The 23,192-nt window shown below is 44.2% G+C and overlaps 1 protein-coding gene across 3 annotated transcripts in view; it reads right to left on the bottom strand.

Annotated features, from left to right (window-relative positions):
• Positions 1-22,579, bottom strand: part of NR3C2 (nuclear receptor subfamily 3 group C member 2) — a 199,837-nt gene extending 177,258 nt beyond the window's left edge. The window contains exons 1-2 of one of the 3 annotated variants that reach the window (XM_042870870.1): positions 22,451-22,579; positions 17,649-19,410 (exon numbers count right to left, since the gene is read on the bottom strand). In XM_042870870.1, coding sequence (XP_042726804.1) covers positions 17,649-19,408 — 1,760 coding nt within the window. In that variant the 5' untranslated portion in view covers positions 19,409-19,410; positions 22,451-22,579. Of the gene's footprint in view, positions 1-17,648; positions 19,427-21,420; positions 21,457-22,450 lie in introns of those variants that run through there. The other 2 variants (XM_042870871.1, XM_042870869.1) reach the window with 2 other exon arrangements.
• Positions 22,580-23,192: the final 613 nt, after the last annotated feature.

Raw genomic sequence — 23,192 nt, forward strand, 5'->3', positions numbered from 1 at the left:
AAGACAAAAATTGGACTTCCAGCAATAGAAAACCCGTATGGAACACCCTAATATAATAACAGACAATACAAGCTATGATCCTGCACACCCACTGATTTGTACTTAATGGATTCAACACACAGAGCCGCTGCCTCTTGAAATGTTTGACCCGAGCAACGGACAAAATAACTTATCAAGCTTTCTATTCCCCAGACAGTGCAGAAAGTATTTCATGGATTTGTTCCAAATTTAGGAGGATGTTAAAAACCACACAGCCACCAGATAAGTAATTTGTGGGGCAGCTAAATCAAAAGCTAGGCAGATCCTTTAAAAGAGGCCTTTCGGGGATTTTGATTTGATAATGTTTGTATCTCTACAATTAATCACATAATAATGAAGGATTCAAGCCATCACAGTCAGCATTTGGAAGTGTGAAAAGATGCATGCTCTGCATGACATGAATCAAAGTGTCAGAACAAGACAGGAAAGAGAACGTAATATAAAACAGCTGATGTTGATGCACGTTAGAAAAATTGAAAACTTCCAACCTGCAGAGGTTTAAGCAAAACATTTCTATATCGTCAGTCCCACTGACCCTAACAGGACCGCTACCAAAAAGCCATCAGGGCTCCAACTGATGGAAGATGAAATCCTCAGACTAAAGGTACAATTCCGAAACTTTGAGCAGATGCTACTTCAGATTATGGATTATAAAGCTGTTCAATTCAGAGCCAATGCTTTTGAGAAGGCTAGGGCAGGTAGTGGTATATGACATATTTTGTATGTACTACTTTGAAAAGAAGCAAAACATCCATTGCCATGGAACTTAGTTACAATCATCATTTTAGAACCACTTCAGAACTCTGTTCTGAGCTCACTCAAGACCCAATTAACAAATGGCTTTGCATAATTGAAGTGATAAAGTGGCACAGTGAACATTTAACATGAATTTTGAGCTGCGTCCGCAAACAAAACCAATATTTCAGTAATGATCTGAAATATAAAATGATCTGAAAAAGAAATATTAACAAGTTGCTTATCTTCCTTTTCCAATACTTTGTGTTTCGACAAATGGATTTGTTGAAATATTCCTGAAGCCTTACTGACACACATAGTTGATACTGTTTTGAAGCCTTTTTTACTGTTTTGTTTTTTTTTTTTCTTCTTCTTCTTCTCCTCCTCCCCCAAACTTGGTTCATTGTTCCAAGTTAAATCTACCTAGGCTGTAGATAAGTTTATTTTCCCCTCTTCCTGCTACAGATGAGCTGATCCTCACCATTTCTCCAAGGCAACATACACAGCCAGAATGAATTACAGTTTTAGATCTCACAGCCATCCTCTGGTGAAATGCCTAGTGAAATGATGGCCCATGGAAAGCAAGTGGAGAATGGTCATCAACTCTAATGGAGGTGAATTTCAACCCTACGACAAATTTTTCTCCTTTTTAATTCAAATGGTTCTTTTTTGTTTTCTTCTTGTTGGTGTTTTTTGTTTTTTTTTTTTGTTTTTTTTTTTTTTTTTTTTTTTTTTTTTTTTTTTTTTTTTTTTTTGGGGTGGGGGGGGGTGGGTGGGGAGTGGAGGGAAGATGTTTCCCCACATGTTAATGAGATAAAATAGATGGCTTTTTTCACAGAAAGACAGTGATAGGACAACGGGAAATGGTTTTCAAACTAAAGGAGGTGATATTAAAATCAGGCATTAGGAAAGAATTCTTTACTCAGAGGGTGGTGAGATGATGGAACAGACTGCTCAGAGAGGCTGTGAATTTCCCATCCCTAGAGGGGCTCAAAGGCAGGTTGGATGGGGTCCTGGGCAGCCTGATCTGATGAGGGGCAACCCTGTCCACAGCAGGAGGTTGTAACTAGGTGATCTTAAAGGTCCTTTCCAACGCAAACCATTCTATCAGCCTATGATTCTCCAACATTTCACCCAGTTGTCTTCAAGGACTGTTAATAACAAGATATTTTTTAGTATTTGCTTAAAAACAAAATGCTTCTTCTGTTGTGTCTGAAAAAAGTTCTACCTGTTGCTTACTCATTTAACTCACTCACGAATGTCTGAAATTATTCTACTGTTATTAATATTTAATCAATAAAAAAATTGGACAGCTGAGGACATCAGTTACAGCAAGATCCTACTCCTAAAACAAACAAACAAAAGGTTAACACTAGTTTGATTTTTTTTTTAATCAAATATTTATGGAAATCTCATAGAAGCAATTAAGCAACTCTCTGGTATGCCATGTCTACAGACAGCTGGAAAGCCTAACAAGTGCTGACAATATTCTATCCCTTCTTCTCTTGACATCAACATTCAATAGAACCACTTTTTACAGTATCTGAAAAATGATAAACTAAATCTGACTTGCCAGGAAAGCCTAAAAGTTGTCATAAATGCATTTACTTCCAAGTTATTTTCTTCTGGTGTTAGGTCAGTACTAAAAAAGCTCACTTAACACAATTTCAGCTCCCATGAACTCTGACATGAATAGATGCTCATCTGAGTACTCTGGTTCAATTCACATGCACAAAGCTATTCATTTGACTACTTACAGTATGAAGAATCATCCTTCTGTAGTTATTGGGTGGGGAAAGAAGAAAAAGTTCTGCTGAAAAGTCTTTTTTTTTTTTTCCCTGTAAAAGCAAGATCTTTCTAAAATACAAAACTTACTAGTTATTTATTCTCTAGTCATACAATTTAACCTCAATTCAGAGTATTTTTCAAGTATATAATTTATATTTCCTAGAAAACGCCTTAAGTGTTTGAAAAGCTCATCATGACTCCCTTAAACACCTATTTCTGGTATCATAATGTATTTAATTAGTTTGCACATAAAATTATCAGCAAGACATTTCTCTTTTATTAAAAAAAAAAAGTCACAACTGACGTTATAACCTTATTAACTTAAAATTCAACTTTTGCTTGCATTTCACTGTTTCCCTTGATGCAACACTGGACTTTAATTGGCCTTGTTGAGCTTGGAGAGCAGAAGGCTCTGGGGAGACCTCGTTGTGGCCTTCCAGTACTTGAAGAAAGCGTATAAACAGGAGGGGGAATGGCTGTTCACATGGGTGGATAATGATAGGACAAGGGGGAATGATCTTAAACTGAGACGGGAAATTTAGATTCAATATTAAGAGGAAGTTTTTCACACTGAATATGGTGACGCGCTGGAACAGGTTGCCCAAGGAGATTGTGGATGCCCCATCCCTGGAGGCATTCAAGGCCAGGCTGGATGTGGCTCTGGGCAGCCTGGTCTCATGGCTGGTGACCGTACACATAGCAGGAGGTTGAAACCACATTGCGCTCCCTTTCAACCCAGGCTGTTCTACGATTCTGTGAACACACCTAACACAGAGACAGGACTTCCCAGGTCAACCAGCACAGCACAAGGGCCAAGTCTAACATACCACCTACTACTGAGATCTCGGCTCCTGCACCCCAGACCCCACTTGGCTGCATGTGGTGCAGACCCTCTGCATTCCCTTGGCCAGTGGCTATGGGCAAGGAGGTGAGCTGGTTACAAACAGGCTGACCCTGGCCAAAAAAACAAACAAACAAAAAAAAGCCTGAAGCCTAAATGTGGGAGTCTTCCAATTTCTTGATTTCACTGCTGTCAGTTGGTAGATTTTCAATAGGCCTCCTATCATACTTTTTTTTTCCCCTCCTTATTCTGGGAGCACAGCCAATCCCCAGCACAGCAGCTGACTTTCCCCAGAACTAACTAGAAATATTCTGATAGACTCTATTTATAGACTCAAAAACTTAGGACTGGAAGCAGCCAACCAAATTTTTCCATTCCTTGCTCCCCTCTGCTATCTATCTATCTGTCCTGGGCTAACCTAAATTCCAGGCCTGCATGCATCTCCAGGGGAAATTATTCTATCCAGAATAGGTCTAGCTTAGGTGAGTACACATCTTAAAAACTGAGAGCACCTCTAGAGATCCTTGCATGCAATTTACTGAACAGGCTGAAAGAATGTGAATCCTCCACTACGACGTCACATGCGGAAGCATTCATGCTGACCTTCTCTCTTGTCATTTTAACTCCAGTTTGGGCCTGTACATCGTGTGTTTACTTTGACAAAGCCCACGACAAATGACTTTTTTCAGTAGACTTGAGCAGTGCAAGTGGCATTTATTTACACTATTTTATTTATACACGCATATACACAGCTAATACTTGCAGAATTCATGTCAGTTTAATCCCTATTAGTTAGGGAACAGTACAAATAGACAGCAAAAGAAAATCTATGTCCCGAATTAATAACAATACTTCTAATTACTTATGTCTCTGTGAAATTCTTCACAATGTTTTCAGATTTTGTTGAGCACTTCATATTGCAGGTAAGATATTAGAAGTATAAATTTTGAAACAAAATTCAGAAGAGAGCTCTAGAAGCAATACCTGGCAAATTTGATTTTTACTTAACCTTACAATTGTTGCTAGGAAACTCCACTCAATATTTACCTCAATTCATAGTGCTACCAGTGGAAGCACTGAGGACTTGGCGGAGAATTCCCAACCTAAATTTACTCTTGCCATCTCACTTACCTAATCCACAGCCCTAACATAATATAGTACATAATTAAGATGAGGATATGTAGTTACCTTGCATTTGCAGAACCTGTATTTTGGAGATGCTCCATGCAGTACAGACAAGGAATCAGAGAAAAACAAAAAGCTCTGCTCTGCTGTTCATTGTTGTGCATACTTAATGGAAAAAAAAAAAAAAAGAAAAAAAGAAAAAAAAAACCAACCCACAAACATTAATATGAAGTTTTCTACAAATAACAGAAGACTGCTACATTTCTGTCCTTTGAACACTGGGTATTTTAATGTATTCCATCATCAACCCTCATATCTAGTGCAGGGGCACTCAACCAGTCCATGTGAAATGTCAGACAAAGGCTAGATGGTTCTCAATGTGCAATATTTCTGTATTTACTACTGTTCTTCAACTTAATTACATGAAATACATCTGTAAAATTGATCAAATTAATTCATTTAGGCTGAAGCAGAGAGATGTTGAATATTCTCCATTTTTAGTGCTGGTGGACAAAACCACAACCTCTACCAGGATCTGGTGCACTGCGTTAAGCTTACATCATCCAATACCAATGCCTGCTCTTTTCCTAGCTGCTATAATCTCACTCTTTCATTAAATCGTATTTCTTACAATCCCGCATTCGTGATCTCAAGTTCATTCCTGTTCTGTCCCAAATACCTTCTGCTCAGCGTGAAAAATGCATTCATTTCTACCGACTTACTGATTTAAGCCACGCTAAACCTGTTGTCACCTGAGAGCCTGGGGTACCCGTGTGATGTAAAAAAGCTAATACCTGTTCCGGTCAGCAGGAAGCCTGACTCGCAACAGAGACTGATAGGGCTGGTGTAGAGAAGTCTCCAGGAACACCCACCAACTCCATCTCACCACCTGATTGGCCTTATTAGGAGTTTCTCTTAATAAGCGTAACAGCAGGTGTATGTGCTGAAGCAATTAGAAACTGAAATATCTTTGGATCAAGGGAAGGGCTAAGACCAGAAGATGGAAGACAGGGATCAGCACTGAAGGACATGAAGGAATTGGTCACAGTAAAAAGCATGAAAATAAGAAAAAAAAAAAAAAAAAAAAAAAACACAAACACAGGAGGAAGATCCACTTAGTAGTCAGTGAACTAGCTCAGAACTCATCTAGGTCCTGGAGTTATGGTACTGGGTCATTAAAAAACACAGATTAAGGCTTAAAACACATTTTCTTATGTCTGTCTTCATAAATAGAGTTAATGGCTGTAGGCCATTTACAAGCCATTAATACATCACCCATCTGACTCAGTTAGCATCATATTAAAATAAATGCATCAGGTATTTGCAACATATAATTAGCTGCAAAGCAACAGGTTTGCTTCACAAAAATGTAGTTTTGACGTATTTTTATCTGACACCGTAATTGTAAGTCATTAAATCAGTTCACAAAAGTTACAGCTGTTTGGAAACACTTCTTTAAGCTGCCTGCAATAAAAAACAATCCAGTTTCTCTTTGCAGATCAGTATTACTGTAAATGAGAATATTGGCAAACATTATCTAGATTTTCCAACTAGTTCAAAAGAAGTTAAGTTCATTAACAAAAAAAAAAAAACCAACAAAAAAAACCAGGATACAGCCCATTTGTCACTTCAGTCTCATTTCCTGCCTCCAGGGTTTCTCTCATTTGTTTTCAAGAATTCTGGAGTGCTGTGAAGGAAGAGTAAGTAGGTACTCTGGTAATTCTGGATATAGCTTAAAAACACAAATACATGTGCACAAAGTCGTGCCTCCAGTTCTTCTCAGGAATCATTTCTTCTGCCTCTAATTCCTTTTTTTTTTTTTTTTTTTTCTCCTTCCCCTTTTTTCAATTACAAATGTTAGAGCTAACAGCTGAAAACTACAATAAACACACTGCCAGCACTGGCATTAGCAGGCAGTACAGTGTAGTGCAGAGATGTAAAGAGAGAGATGGCTGGGGACTGTCCACCCACACTACTCGTGTCCCAAGGACTGGGCCTCAGGGCAGCTCTGAAGAGCTCCCATGGACCAAAACCACTAGAGACTGGAGTACTGCAGGTACTCCTAAAGCACTTCTGTCATGCTCTGCTTTCTAAGAAGCATCTCCTTTTTCACTCCACAGGCACCCCACAGTAAACAGAGGCAGCGGGAAAACTCACTCCAAAAGCACATTACTGATTCAAGCAGAAATGCTAACACAAACTTAGCAAAGAAGTTAGCAGCCTTCAGCACACAATTAACTCTTCTTTAAGTCAGGAAAAAAACACAGGACCGTTTGCAGACCTACAATGGCTGCAGTTTTGGTCCCAGAAAGCAAGAAAAAAAGACAATAAATGAGCAATTCAGTCTTTTCACTTCATACTTACGTATAATTCAGCCCCCTTCAATTTTTTCCCTCTTTTTAGAATTGTACATCCATCCAAAGCACTCGACCCTCTTGCTTCTTCCCCCCGTGGGTTTAATGTGAAATGAGTAACAGTCTTTTATCTTATGATCTGCTTGTTCAGTTTGAAGTTGTCATTACCACAGATCAGTCAAAAAATTCAATACCTTATCCACTTCTTACTGTAAAATCTTAAAAAACCTGAATTCCAAAGTCTCAAGAAACATAAAGGATAGTTGGGAAACAAATGCAAATCAAGTACATTGTTTCATTGCAACATTATCTTATGTCATTAGTTGGCAGCAGCCATAAAGCTCTGGATCTTTTCCAATATTTACTTCCATACACTGAGTAGAAGTTGACACATCTAACCTCTACTTTATTCATCCTCCAGTAGTTTACACAAATTCAGATTAAAATAAGAACTTAAAAATTCTAATTGAGTCCACTTAGATGAATCAGTTTCCCTACTGTGAATCAGAAGTAAGAGTATGGTAACTTCTATAGGGCTTGCAGAGCTCATCCTGCAGAAATGCTGTTCTACTCGGTGAGTTTTACAAAGGATGGGCTATTATAAAGGTTTGATGCTGAATTTTGACAATCTAGTAACGTTTGCTAACTTCATACAACCCTTAAGGAACGCATATTGGACACTATTTGCTTTTAAATATTAACTTAAGAAAGACTTAGTGCCTAGAGATAAACAAACTTAAAGCAAAAGCAGAAAAGCAAAACATGCCACAAAGCTTCCTCCACCCTAAAGCCAAGCAGACAGGCAAGCAACAAAGGAGCAGTCCTCAACAACCAAAGGATGATCGTCATAGAACCAGGGGCACCCCTCCATGTGCTCTGGTACCCATGCATCCATACAGGCAGCTTCAGAGGGCAGATAACCTGCCAAAACTTTCTCACGCATAACATAGGGCCATGCCCAGCTCTGGGACACTGTCTTCTGCCAGTTAAAGAAACATCTGCACTGACCCAGAAGCACGCGTTCCCAGCCCAATGGGCCAGGACTGGTGACGTGTGTTTATTTTCTATTCGAAATGTTTAAAAAAAAAAAAAAAAAAAAAAGACCTTGATCTTTAAGCATGGCAAACATAAGGTTATATTTGTTGTCTTCAAATGGGACTTATTTTCCTGAAAGTTTTCACACATCCTAGGATGAACAGCTGAGTAAGTCTTTGTAATTCGGGATTTGTTCTGTTTTGTGGTGTTTTGTTTTTGCTTTTTTTTTTTTCTTTTTCTTTTAAATAATTTCTCCAAACAACTTTGGAAAGTAACAAAGTCTGAGCCAGTGAAGAGGAGCTGAACATACCACCGGACAAGCAGCTCTCTGACCGATCTCATCTACTGTGCACAAATTGCATTTACTTTAAAATACTGTACCGAAGCAGACAAGTCAAACAGCCTTACTGGAAGCATTCCAAGTTTCCCCCCAGCCTTCATAAGCAAAGTCCTAGGAATACAGGCTTCAGAACTCCTGAACAGAAGTGCATGACAGTTTCCCGGAGACCAGCCCTCTGCAGTGCTGAATGCGGCACCTTCGGTCTTTTGGAGCAACTGCCTGAACTCACACCCCTCATCCCAATGGGCCACCCCCTAAACAATGCTTCCAGAAGCAACACTTGATTTAAGGGCAGTAGTTTGAGGACCTCCTTGAGACCTTCCTTCTCTGGACAAGAGGCCACTCTGACAGAAAGAGCGTAGCTAAGCCAAGAGCCCCTTCCCCACTCCTTGACTAGCAGCCATACCAGCAGAGAGCCACGTACGCGAACAATCGATTTTCCTCAACCAGACGCTGCCAGAGTAAACCGGGACACACGGGTTGTGAAACTTGAGCTCCCCAAGGGCTCTGGGAGCACAGGTCTGGGTAAGGACAGACAGCAGGGTGACGCAGTCATGCAGGTACACGGACACGGCCAGATTGCACAAGCGCTAGGGGATGCACCGGAATATGCAGCCGCCTGCTGAGGCGGGGCAGCGCTTAACCTGCCACCAGGGAGCAAGGCACAGCCTAAAGGTTATCAGCAGGGCAATGCTCTGCCTGCTCACACTCATCAGGGGACTGCGGCTTCACCTTGAGCGTCACGTGCAATTCTGAGCACCACAACGTAAGAAGGACATAAAGCTGTAGGAGAGCAGCCAAAGCAGGGCTGCGAAGACGCTGAAGGGTCTGGAGGACAAGCTGTATGAAGAACAGCTGAGGTCCCTCGGTTTGCTCAGCCCAGAGAGGACGCTGAGAGGGGGGGGGCCTCATGGCAACCCTACAGCTCCACACAGCTAGTGGGGGAAGTGATTTATATAGCCATCACTTTTTCCAAACTAGGGATAGCAGCAAAATAGCAAAAAGAAGAACAGAATAGAATAGATCAATTTGAGTCTGAAAGTCCATTCAAATAACTCATTACACCTCCAGATGCAAATAAAAAGCACTGTTTAGCAGGGAGGATGTAATTGAGTGAAACGATATAAGAATCATCAGAAACATTCAGCAATTAGTCTGAAATTTACTTTTCAACCTCAGGCCTAAAAATCTTTGATATATTATTAATTATCACTAACCACAATCAGTAGGGTTCCCATGCATCCTCAGAGAGCATACAAAGTCCTATTAGGCATTTTACAGACAATGGATTCAGTTTCTCAGTTTCTGTTCAGATGTTCCAACTGAGTATACTTTCTTTTTTTTTTTTTTTAGGAAGTATCTTTCTACATTAGCCGAGTCATCCCACTTCAAAATATAAAATTCAATCTACTTTTTTTTCCCCTGAAATAATTCACAGCACTCTGCTTACAAACAGCAGATTTATAAAGATTCAATGTAGCAAGCAGCTAACAACACATTCTAACATAATTGCAGAAGCTTAATTCACAGTTTAAGACCAAGAAACAAAATTCAAGTCATTCTCTTGTGACCTAACTACAGTTTGGAAACTTCTGTCACAGCACAATTCACTGAAGAAACACTGCCTGCAAAATGTTCATGTACTGAGTAGATAGAACCGATGTTACATATCCTTTTAAGAATCCAGAATCATTTATCTTATTTGACATCCTGCAGCAACCATTTCAATAAAGCCAGAGGGAGAATACAGAGATCATGTCCTTTCAGAAAACATGTTAGTTTTTGTTAATAAACTTCAGGTACAAAAATAAATGAACAAGTAAAAATAAAGAAAGTAGAAGCTCTTTTTAATTTAAAAAGACAAACTACTCAAAATCCTCACCAAGAAAGTAAATTAACTTTTAAAATTTTCTAAAAACTCAGGTGTTCCTGAACAGAAGTATGCATATTATTACTGGTGTGCACACACTGCTTCAAAGCATTACAAGAAACCCTCAAACAACTCCTAAGCACATGCAGAGCCCAACACAAAGATAAGAGGTGTTGCAGTTGCTTGTGACAGTAGTAGTACTGGAGCAGACCATGCTGGGATATGCTAGCAGGGATAAGCAGGGACTTCCTGGCCTATGCACCATCTCCCTGTGGCATAAATAAATAACAACAACAAAAAAAAATACACCTTCCATCAAGGTCAGCGTGTCTCCTCCAGCAGAAAAAGCAAGGCATCTCCAGGAGAAAAAGGAAGAAGGAAACTATAATGCAACTCCAGTGAGCAGTGACTCCAGGCACCATGCACTACTAAGGCATGCAAGGGGCTGTTTAAGCGCTCAAACATGCCCAGCAACTGCTGCAGCCACTTGGGCAGCTGCACACAATTGAAGTAGTTCTCATTTTTTCTCCACAGATCTCTTTCACCTGGAAGAGACTGCAGCTGAAGTAAATTAATTCATATGCTGAGCACCAAGCACTGATTAGCAACTGGCTGCATGTGAGTGCAGGGATAAAATTACTAAACTTAGACATACTTAATACTTGCTTTTCACACACCCTTTTATCACTCTTATACAGACCATGTTGTCAAAGGTATTTGTCAGAGAACAAGTTAAGGTCTTATGTTCATCATAAACCACAGTATTTTCTGACCTCTCAGAGCTTAAATCTGAAATCATAGCACTCCACTGTTCCCTGAGGGATTTTGATTGAAATCAGTCCATTATTAACTGCAGCTTCCACAACTATGTTCAAACATGTTAATACATACAGACACCTACAGTTAGAAAATAGAAGCTGTCTTTGGAAAGTATACCCTGAAAATACAGCTGCTGAGACTACGGCTTGATGATACATTGAGCAGCAACACACACCTGTGATATTTCAGAGACACTTTTACCTCTCCATCCCTTCAGTTTGTTCTCGTGCCCACAGTGCTCACACAGTAGCACTGGTGGACAGTTAAAAACTAAAAAGACCTTCAGAGTGAACTGCATCAGGAAGCCGATCTGGCTCTCGCAGGTAACACCTACAACACACCCAAACCAAAAGCAGAAACAGTGTCAAACCAGACTCAAGGGCATTGCCCAACAGCACGTTTCATCACTGAAAACAATATATTGGTCAACTGCAGACAGCATCCCACAGCAATCTCTACACAAGCTGCAGCTCAATAAAGCACCAATACAATCTGAGTCAACCGGGCAAAGCACTTGAGAGCACGTTTAGGTTCCATTAATGCTAAGTGCTTGTTGAATAAGGACAAGTTATCAAATCAGAACTTAACAATTTACTCCCTGTGCAGATAACAGGAGTACTGCATGATAACTGATACCCCTGCAACAATCCATATGGATGCTCACTTGCATAACTGCCACGTACATCCCATAAAATAGAATGGGAACATTTCTGCACAGTACACATTTCAGACACCAGTCTCTTCCTGTCCTCAGTAAGGGAGATGAATCCATACTATCAAAATATGGATAATCAAAATTTCTTCTGTTTGCTAATTCTAAAATCCGTGCACTAAGATGATCCTGACTTCCCTATTCCAGAGAACAGTCAGACAAAGGTATCACAGTGAGATTCTGTATCACCACATGATACAAAAGCTAGAAAACAGTTACTGGCTATTATCAAAATAAACTATGGCAAGCCAATTTGTAACAGCCAAGTTTCATACAGTTTAACATTACAACTGCCCACATAAATCCTTCAGTGCCACACAACACGATTTACCCTTCTACAAAAAGAAAAAAACAATCCCCAGATACAGGTACAGGGATTGAGAAAGGAGCGCTTATTTCCACAGATTCCGAAGCTCCACTTATTCATGGAACGCATTTTCCAGCAAGGAGGACTTCTCCCTCTCACAGGAGTCAATTTTCACATGTAATTTAAAGGGAAAAAATTAAGCATCCCTAGGAGCCTTAAAAGGCTTTTTCTTTATAAAAAGATACTTAATAGAGATTTTCAATGCCCCAGTCAAATTAGCAGAACAAAACAGAGCACCCTCAACAAAATAACATTAAGCAAAACTAGCAAGTACAAGGCTGTGAAATGAATGCTGGTATGCCAAGGAGAACCTTTGGACCTCCTAGGTCCATGCATTAATGCAGGCTGATAAACTTCAAAGTGAGAAATAAAGACACATGTTGAGGATCCTGTTACATATCAAGATTATATCCAGAAATATTAAGAAGTACATTTGTTTTTTGTAGTTCCATGTGCAATTTCACATATTAATTTCCAAATTGAGAAGAAAAAAAGTACAAATTTAAGGCTATAGTGTACAACATAGGAGAATTGCTGTCCAGCCTTTTCAACAGTGAGCTTATGGGAAACTAATGGGGAAAACAATCCCACCAAAGCACGGAGACTATTTTGAACACGTTGGCCTTCTTCATATGAAGTCCATAAAAAAACAAACAGAGGTGAAGGTCAATCATAAATTCTAAAAATAATATTTACCAGACCTTTATCTCCCTGGCAGGTATCATTCAGATAACTGACTATTCTAGATAATTTTTAACACAACGTTATTGACAGAAAATAATTGCCAATAGCCTGAAATCAGATTTAAACCAGATCACCTATTCACTTTAGGGAGGGTTACCCATAAATGAAGCCCATGCTGTTGTTATTATCAGCATTTTTTGGAGGGGGGGACTGCAATGAGCTGGGTCAGAAGGATGGACAGGGACATCCTGCATGCACCCGGTGCTCTGGGAAGCTGAGATATACCACCCAGATCAGGTTCTGGGCTGCTCATCAGAGCACTGTCCTGACTTATGCAAATTGCTTGGGAACAGTCAGGTATAAAAAGTCCCTAAACACTGTCGACTTGATCATAAATCCTAAGAAGTGAATGACAGCCTTTCAGGCAATTTTAGCATACCTACATTAGGCTCTAAAACCTGATGACGAAATGTTTTGAAATTTCCCCAGCCGGTAAACAATTAAAATGTAATTTCTAGTAGGTAGAAATAACTCTTGTTGAAATAGTGAACTTATTTAATGATAGCAACACATTGTAACTTTGTGAATTCATCCCACGCAGCCAGGGAAACTTTGCTGAAACAATACTGCTTCACAACTCACCTCCATACACAGGCTAGCACACAGAAAGAACTTCAGGAACCTGTATCATTTTGTACCTTAAATTCCTTTAAGGCTACCCACGCTCCAAAAGAACAGATATTCACATGCTTAAATTTGTACATTCAATCCAACTCTTTGATGTGTTTACAATCTAAGACATGCAGCTACGCATCGTCATCATAGAAAAACAGGTTTGAGGGTACTGTTTAGTTTCTAAACCAAAATCAAGGGGAAAAGGAGATTTTTTTTAACATTGAAAATAAATGCACAAGCAAACCATGCACCAGCTCAGCAGTTGGTACGACACTCCTTACAGTCACTGGGAAAAACAAAACAAAACAAAAAAAAACCCACAACCTGTAAGTTTGAAAAAGTTTGGAGCAAAACTGCTCCCGAATCATGGGAAACTAAAACTGCATCTGAGTCCTTTTTTTCCCCCGTCACCTGTCACAGCAAGCAACACCTGCACCTATTCATCATCATCCACACAGGGAAAAACTCTGCACTTGGATCTTTACCCCAGTGCTCTATGGCATGGAAATGTGCCATCCTCAGGGGTCTTCTCTCCCTTTGGGAGCAACTTTGCACCTGTTCCCAGCCTGGGAAGAAAGCAGCTTTGGGGGAAACACTTGGCAAGGCAACGCAAGGAGGTGTTACCAGGTAATGGAACCAAACAGTTTGACTTTTAGCCAAATCTGAAAACTATCCAATTGCAACTGTTTGGAAGAATGCACAGTAGGCACATCAGCCCTTTGTTTCTACCACAACTGCTGAGAACAGCGAGTATGCACATGTATATACAAGAGTTAACATGGAAATTAGAGGGAAAAGGCACATTTGCAGAAAAAGCTTTAGGTAAGAGCTAACACAGCAGAAAGGTCATCCTCCTCAATTTTTACTGTTGTTTCAAGCAACCCTGACATTTTCCTAGGCCATTTTGGAAATTACATAATTGGCATGATCATAAGTCTTAGGCTCATACCCTGATTCAGATGAGCAATCACCTTAAAGCAGATTTCCGTCAATGACATCACTCCACCTCACATACCTTATTTTCTAAGCCCACTTTGCTATTATTTGTTTAAAATCCGCTATTTCTTAGTAATGTCATTCATTGAAGGGGGCGGTGGGGGGAGGGGTCTACACACACGATTCACCCTCTATTAAAAATAATGCATGCTCAATCCTTCAAAGGTATGTTCTGCATGCATATTAACAGAAACAGCATTTCAAAGGAAACAGGCAAACATGTTTCTTCACTTAAGCTCTCCTTCCCCAAACCCTGCAGATTGTAATCTTGTAAACAAAGTTTCCACCATCCACCTTAAAGATAACCATAACCATTCTTTATCAAACAAAAATAACTAAAAAAAACCAAAAGAGAATGTTGCAGTTGACAGTGGGCACTTGGTCAGTAAGACAGCAAAGTATATCACATGCCTAGGCTGTGCTTATTTGATACTGTCAGCAATTGTAACTGACTCAAGAAAGAACCAATTTAATAAAAGGTGATATTTGAATAGGAAAGGAAAATCATTTTGAAGAACATTCTAAACATTCCCAATGCGAAAAGCCTTCTTCATTCCTGGTCACCCAGTCCTTTCCACAATGTAAGCTGCATATCAAAGAGGACACAGTATTGAAGTTCAGATCATAATGCTGTCAAAACAAGATCTACTCTATGCAGATCATCTACCGACTTCAAAGAATCATGTAGCCTCTTTTTTACCTTCATTTTAGTCTTTTCTTATGGCACTTATAATGCAAAATAAATATACTTCAGAAAAAATAAAGACGATATGGAAGACTTAAAACATCAGGAACTTGGTACTGCAAGCTACGAAGGATTAATCACGTGTTCAAACAACGTGAACGAAGAGAGATTTTGTCATTCCAATACCCTCTTGACATAGGAAAGATGAAATGCTCTTTGGGACACAGCTTTAAAATATGTTTTATTACAGTGCTTTGGGGGATGAACAAACTTAATCATGATTTCCTCTGCTTTAGCTGGAAAGTGGCACAGGAATTGAGGATGAAGGTGAAGATGGATTTGAGGCTCATTAGGAAGAGTGAGCTTTTGCAAGTCTTTGATTTGTTTCGTCATCAGACAAATATCTGTATGGGCACCTATGCATTCAAACTTGTACTGCTAAGATAACCTCTACATTAATTTATTTTGAAACCTGAAAGGCCTTCGCACAGGTCCCCTGCTGCATCTGTTAGCACAAAGTCATTGCCAGACAGATTAACAGTAACATTTAGTTAAATAATGAGGCTGAGATAGAGATTTGAAATGATGACATGTATCCTAATCTGAAACACAGATCAGGATGTCTGAAGTGTTGCAACCTTGCAGATCGCTACCACCTAAACAGAATTTTGCACGTGCATAATTGCTCTGAGAGGTAAAAACGTCAGAATTTCAATCGTGTAAAGCCACAGCTACACTCAGATGCATAACTTGCTAAGGTATCAGCTTAGAAAACAAAGGAAAGCACAGTCACATCTCCCCTGATGACAGATGATTCGTTTATGGGTCTAGAGGCACAGGTGAGAAGAGCTACCATGGAATAACGTCAGATCAGAAGATATTCCTTCAAAAGCCTTAAGCAAAACTGTCATAAAAACATAACTATGGATGACCACACTCTTGAACAGCATTTCCCTGTTTACTGCTCAGTGGATCACATCCTGCAGCAGATGACAACTTTGGATCAACGTGAGCAGCACTTCCTCACACAAGAAGTCTCACGGACGAGCTCCCAAGTAACACTGCTCAAACACAAAGGCAAGTAAGCATTGGGTCTTTGTTTGCAGACAGCCTATCACTCTTCTGGTGAACTTTTCCCAATGTGTAAATAATGCATTTTATGAACATTTACCTGGCAAAATAACTAGGAGACAGTAACTTCATCTCCTTTGATCCAGGAAGTACATTTGATCCAAGCACAGATGATGACAAACATACAGCTATGTGCAAAGTTCAGCAAGAAGGTGGGGTACAGACTTTTCAATTTGAGCAAGATGTATTAAAAAAAAAATGTGCTCTCTACAAACAATATTTGAATTAGACAAAGAAAAAGTCAAGTATGGAGTCTGAACTATTCAAGTAGACCACAGAGGTACTGGACAGGTCAGAGAATAAAATGCAAATACTTTGAGTGTTTCCTCCCCCTGCCCCCTTGCCCACCCCAAACTCTAGGTCCACAGATTGTCTTCCCTTCCCAAAAGCACAGTTAGTTTAGCCACTATGTCCTTCATTGGAAGATCATTGTTTTCCAGAAATATTTTGAGTCATAAAAGTATTGAGAAAAGTACACATTCTCTTCACTCCAATCAAAGGGTACAGTAGAAGCTGTGCATCTTTTGATGAGGAGAAGCACAGCTTTAGACTTGTAAATGCAAATTCTGTTATCAGCTATTTTGCTGATAGCACAAACCTGGGGTCAGCCAGTTTGACAGATGAGGAGGCTTTGTAGCTACTCTAACTCAGTCACATTGCCAGATGCATTTAATAATTTGTAAAACTGACTATGCAAGTAGACAGCTTATGTAAGTAAGCGTCCTTCACAAAACACATGAACACCTGTTTGTGGAAGAAGTATGCGCTTCCATGGATTGGCCAGTACAAATGCTTAGGACAGTTGCATATTTCTCTCACCAAAAGTTAGGAGATCAGTTCATCCATTTTTCCCTTTCAAATGCGTCAAGTTTTAACAGCCCTCCTCCTTCTGGAGGCATTTTTCTATATATACAAACCAAATGTTCCTACAGTTACAATACAGAAATAATATGTTGCCACAGGCTTGTAAGGTTTAGTTTTCAAATTTAACCAGTTGTAGCCCAGTGCAAAATTAGAGCCATGCATCTCTACAGAAATGGATTCCTAACATTACCGTCTTACCCTCATCTCAACATTCCACCCAAGTTACAACACATTTGAGCACCAGCTAAGGAAGAATACCCTTTATCAGACACACAACAGCAATTTTACTAACCTTTCATTATGGGAAAGACAACGTTTGTAGTAGTAAGAGCTCACGAACATAACAAAGCGACACTTCCAAATCTAATACTGATAGAACATAATACGCTCTTTTTTAATATTAAAGTGAGCACTTGGTTTTATTAAATACATAGCAAACTACAGCAAACAACCAGCAAGTCTAGCAGCAAGAACTGAAATGCAAGCACAGAATTACACATCAACTTGAGAAATACCACCCCAGACCTCATTTTAATCCACATCTTGTGGAAAAGGGAGGGGAAAACAGGTAGCAGTTTGCTCGCTTACCTGGACACGTTTTCTGGAATGTACTCTAGAACTGGATACCCATCACTTCTTCTGGACGCCAGCTCTGAATGCGATTTCCAGGTCTCCACTAGCGTGCTGACGGGAGGGAACGAGCTCAAGTGCTGAAATGCTTGCTCTCTAGCAACGGGCCGTGACAGAGATATCGTGCCCTGGGCACCGATCCTGTAGTGAAATGACTGTCCACCTGAATTTACACCAACAATGGCAGAGGATGGTATGCTACTGTCTTGGTAATAGCTGCCATCATCAGGCTCCTGCTTAATCCCCACAGGGAGGCCTGGATTTGGAAAACCGCTACCTTCACAACTGCTATCAAAGGAAGAAACAGGTGGTCCTAAAATCCCAGAAAGAGAGTAGTAGTCTTTGTCATCCATGAAAGAAAAATATGAGCCATCTGTAAATGGAAAAGGATTTACTGTTTGATTCCCTTTAAAAGAGGCACCGGAACAAGGATGTTTAGCTGACTCTTGCTTCACCGGTACCGAAAAGGGGCAATCAGAACTTATTTTACTGTTTTCACCAATGCACGCACTACCGAATGAACCGTCTGGTTCGGGTTTTATGAACTGAACAAGGTTCATCTGGCTGTTGTTTGAGATGGCATTCTCCATTTCCTCCATTTTGGGAAATGGGATTTCTTGAGCACCCTTGTCTTTCGTTTCTGGACTGGGAACAGTATCTTGGCTTCTGCTAGGTCCAGCCGGCGTGCTGGAAGCAGGGAATCCTAGCGAGCTGTTGACGGGGCTACAGATCGAAGATCCCCCCACAGTGCTAACCGCTGGGCTGGAGCGAGTGGACCTGTTGTTGGCATTGGAAGGGCTGGCAATAGAGCTTCTTGAGTTCAGGTTTGCAGGGCTGGAGACAGAAGACCGCATAGTGATATTGTTAGGACTGGAGACGGGAGATTTCACGCTGCAGTGACTGGGAGGACTAGAAATTGGTGATTTCATGCTACTTATAGGGCTAGAAAGTGGAGACCCTACGTTGCTAATGTGAGCGGGGCTGTGCAACATGGACCCCCGGCTCTCAACGTTGGGTGATCGTGACAACGGAGTTCCCTGCCCGATGGGGCTGTGCATAGCAAAGTTCCCAAAGTTAGCAGTAGTTGAGGACACTGAGTTAACACCAGCAGGACTACACACCGAGGAAGCCATGTTCTGAGGACTGCAGCCTGAGGGACTTTTCTCTTGACACACGATGGGGCTTTTGACAACAGCATGCATGGCACCGCCATTCATGGCGCTTCCCGAGTCTGCCATCAGGGACCGCAGGGGCCTGCTGGGGCTGTGCAGGGGAGAGGAACAGTGGCCGTTCTCCTTGTAGAGCTTCACCAGCTGCTCCACGTTCTGGTAGACCTTACCCGGGCTCCCCTGGTTCTGCTGGTCATACGGGTAGTCGGCGTCTCGGATCGAATCCATATACAAACCCATGGATTCGGCCACTGTCGCTGACAGTTCTTTCGACTCTGTTTCAGTTTTGATGTCAGAGGGCAGAACAGTGGGATGGCTGCTGTCCTGCTGCAGGCAGGAGAGAAGCTCAGGTTTTTCCTTGTTTCCTGGAGCGCTGCTGTTCGCAAAGGTGCCGGCAGCACAGCTCACATTCACAATCTCCATATAGTTACTGGCATCAGCCTGCTCTCCAGGACCTAGGGAAGAATACTCCACAGACTGAGGAACTTGACCCCACCGTCTCTCCATATCTATGCCTTCAGGGTAGCTGTGGTATCCTTTTGTCTCCATAACTAGTAAAGACATACACACACACAAAGAAGTGAAATTAATAAGTGGCAGGACAGTGCAATTTACTAAGGAAATTTCCTAATTTCCTAGGGAAACAAGGCATATCCGCTCACTCTGTCTATCCCTGTCTGTCCGCTTGCCAGCCTCGCTTCCCACCCCATCAGTCTCTTCTCAACCATGCCACGGGAAAAGGTCTCACAGATAAGATAGTATGACAGACTCTCAGACAGAAATGACCAGTCATCAAAAAACACCCAAATTCTTGCCTGAAAGCTTATGCTGGACAGTGCCAGCCCAACCCTGCAGCACCACCAAAGACCTCATGCTACCGTGCTATAGGGACAGCAAAGCAGCAGGGGCTGGTGCTCTGCAAAGGTTTCTCTTGATTTTCCAGTGCTGTAAGCGATGCTTTGAAGGAAAGCTGCAGTTCTATGGGGCTGGGAGCCAAGCTTTCAGAGCCCCACTGCAGGATATGGGAGGACAAGCTGAACGAGGAGAGAAGCCCCACAGAAGTTCCTGCACAGATGGAGGGGATGATGAAAGGCTGTAGGGTCTGCAACCCCACCAACCTCCACGGTACGCAGCAAGAGGAATGCATAAAGGAAAGTGAACCTCCTTCTAAGAAGTGGCCCTACAAAGCCTTTCACCCAGCGTGGCACTCTCCCTAAGCATGGCTGCTTTCTGAGTGGTCACACATGCATTATTCTGGAAGAATTCTGTTATTCTGAAAATCACGTATAGGTAGCAGCAACATTCTGAAGAACAGGCTCATCATCTTGTCAGAACTGTAGAAAGTCGAGTGCCAATACTTGTAATATCAGTATTACATAAAGATCTTTTTTCCCCTTTCAAAATGCACTAGTTTTGCAATGTTTAACACCATGCTTAACCGCCTCATTTAGCACTGCTTAAGAACTATCATTTTTTTTTAAGCAACACCGTAAAAAAAAAAAAGAATAAAACAAAAAAGCAAAAAACCTTCAAGGGAAAGGCTCGAATACTACTTTGCCCTTCCTTAGGGCTACGGCCTTACGCGTGCATTCCTGTCAGGCACAAACGCTGTGAGAATATCATCCTGTGGACCCAATCCCACTCCTACAGTCGAAAATCTCCATCCAGAAGTGCTCGCTTTCACACAAAGTCACTTCTAGATCATCACTTAGCCCTCACGTTAAGTGCTGGGCAAGCCTAATTCCGACAGAAATCAATGGCGGCCGCCAGTGACCGCCACTTCGGAACCCCGGGGGCTTAGGGAGGGTCAGCACCGGGATGGCAGAGCCTCGCAGCCCCCGCAGGCAGCGGCACGGTGCGGGGCCGCTCCGACACAGGCCCGGAGCTGCGGGAGCGCTGTGGCGCTGGCTCAAGCGAACCTTCGCAGCAGCAAACCTCAAAACTTCGTACAGAATCAATAGGCGAGCGTGCTTCAGAACTTTAACGGATAGAAATCTGGGTCACTCCACGGGGGATAAATAAATAAATAAATAAATAAAATTTCACCCCCTCCCCCCCCCCTCCCCGGTCCTGCGGTACCGAAGGGAGAGGAGAGATCCTGCGCGGCTCGGGGAGCAGCAGGGCGCCGGGCTCCAAGCAGCACGGCGAATCGCGGCGGGGGAGGCGGCAGGCGGCGCGGTGTTGGCGGCGGGACCACCTCGCGGCGCGGCCCCTCTCCCTCAGCGCTGGCCTCTCCTCGCCGGCCCGTGCGCGGCCATTTGCGATCCCCCCCCCCCCCGCACACCGCGACCCGCCGGCGTGAAACGGAGCTCGCGGCAACTGCGAAACAGAAGGACCTTCTCACCAATCAAAGAACCAAAAGCCGCCGCATGGAGGTCCCGCTCCCCTCGAGGGTCACCCAGCCCCAAGCGGGACCCGCACTAAGTTTCGCACCCGGCCCCCCGCAGCCGTCGCCTTTCACGGCGCTCGTTTCGCCGCCGCCCGCCCGGCGGAGCATCCCCGCATCCCCCCCACGCCCGCTCCTCCCGGGGGCCCCGGGGCCGCGCCCCCGCCCGCGGTACCTGTTGCCGCCGAAGGAGGGAAAAGGAGGAGGAGGAGGAGGGAAAAGGAGGAAGGGAGGGCGGGCGGAGTGGCGCGGGGCGGCCCCCCGGCCCCTGCCCGCCCGCCCGAGGCGCGCCGCGCCGCCCGGTGTCACGGCGCGGCACCCGGGAGGGGACGGGAAAAGGTGCCAAGTCCTTTAAAAACATGTCACATGCCCGCAAGTTCAAGTTTACGTCCCGGCGCCGCGTGCTCCCATTGGCCGAGAGGCGCGCGGCGGGGGCCAGGCCGGCGCCCCATTGGCCGAGCAGCGCCGTCACTCAGCCGCCGGGCGACATGACTGATACAAAGTTGCTGCGACACAGGCGGCAGCCGCAGCTCCTTAAAGCCGCAGGGCGCCGCGCACCGGGACGGCGCGGGGCCGGGCCGGGCCGCGGGGGGCGGTTCGGGGTATGGGGGGAGACGGGAGGTGCGTTCGCCCGGGGCTCGGGGACCGCGGCGGGGCGGCGAGGCCGAGCGTCACCCCCGCGCCAGCCCCGGTTTTCCGCGTTTCGGCGGCGCGTGGATCCGAGCGGCGCCGGTGCAAGGATGGGTTAAAAAAAAAAACAGAATAAAACGATAAATAAATAAAAAACGGGGAAGAGGGGAAAAAAAAAATAAAAAATAAAAAAAAACGGCGGTGGCGGCAGAGCGCGCCGAGCCTCAAGGACTCGTCCTCTGCTCGCCGCTGCCGCGCGCATCCCGCCCGGCGCTGCTTTTTCCCAGGGAGACGCGAGGAGACCAAAGTTTGAGCCCTGCGCTGCCCCCCGCCCCGCGTCCGACGTCCCCCACCCGTCCTTCGCCAGCGCTCGCCGCCCCCCGCCCCCCGTCCCGCCCGGGAGAGGCCGTCGGGGCGCCGCGCACCTCCCGCCCGCAGCCGTGTCCTCCACGCTGCGCCCATCCGCGCGCGCTGCCCGGAGCCGCCGCCGTCACACGGCTGCGTCCCTCCTCCCCGCGAAGTTTTCAGGCTGCGGCCGTGACCTGGATACCGCGCGGGGTCCGCGCTGCACTCACCTCTCTACGACATGGTGGTGGTGGTGGTGGTGGTGGTGGCGGCAGGAGGAGGCGCGGCCCCCGGCTGCTGCCAGCGAACCATCCGACAGCGAGCGCGCACCGGCTCCGGGAGGGGAGGGAAAAAAAAACCAGAGGGGATTTGGGGAGTGCGCGGCGGAGCGGGCGCGGAGGGGCTGCGGCGCGGCGGGCGGACAGCTCCCACCATGGACGCCTGAGGTGGGTGGGTGTTCCCGCGGGTCACACCCTCGGCCGGCGGCGGAGGGGAGCGGGGGGTGGATCCAGGAGCGGGGAGGAGGTGAAGAGGGAGACAGCGGGGGGGGCGGGGGGGGGGAGAAAGGGAGACACCCTAAAAAAAAAAAAAAAATAAAATAAAAAAGCCACGGGAATAATAATAATAATATTAATTGAAAAAAATAAATGCAACAAACTTATGTCATTCCAGGTAAAACTCCCATCTGCGCCACCAAGGAGCGGGAGGGAGGGGAGCGCTGAGGGTGTAAACTTTTTCCTCCCCCCGGTGCCGCCCGGCCCCTCGCAGCGCCCCGCGGCCGCGCCGCCTCCTCCCGCGCCGCCCCGGCGCTCCCGGCGGCACCCGGCGGCGCGGCGCCGCGGGGTTCCTCACGCACGGAGCCGCCACCGCCGCGGTTCCTGGTTCGCGGAGCCGCCGGAGGAAGGGAAGGAGGGCGGGAGGCAGGGCGGGCGGCACCGGGGGAGGAGTGTCTCCGCGCCCTTCCCCCGGCGG

This window comes from Lagopus leucura, unplaced genomic scaffold (genome assembly GCF_019238085.1).
Source record: "Lagopus leucura isolate 7727_CA_CO unplaced genomic scaffold, USGS_WTPT01 Super-Scaffold_100004, whole genome shotgun sequence".
Taxonomy (NCBI): Eukaryota; Metazoa; Chordata; class Aves; order Galliformes; family Phasianidae; genus Lagopus; species Lagopus leucura.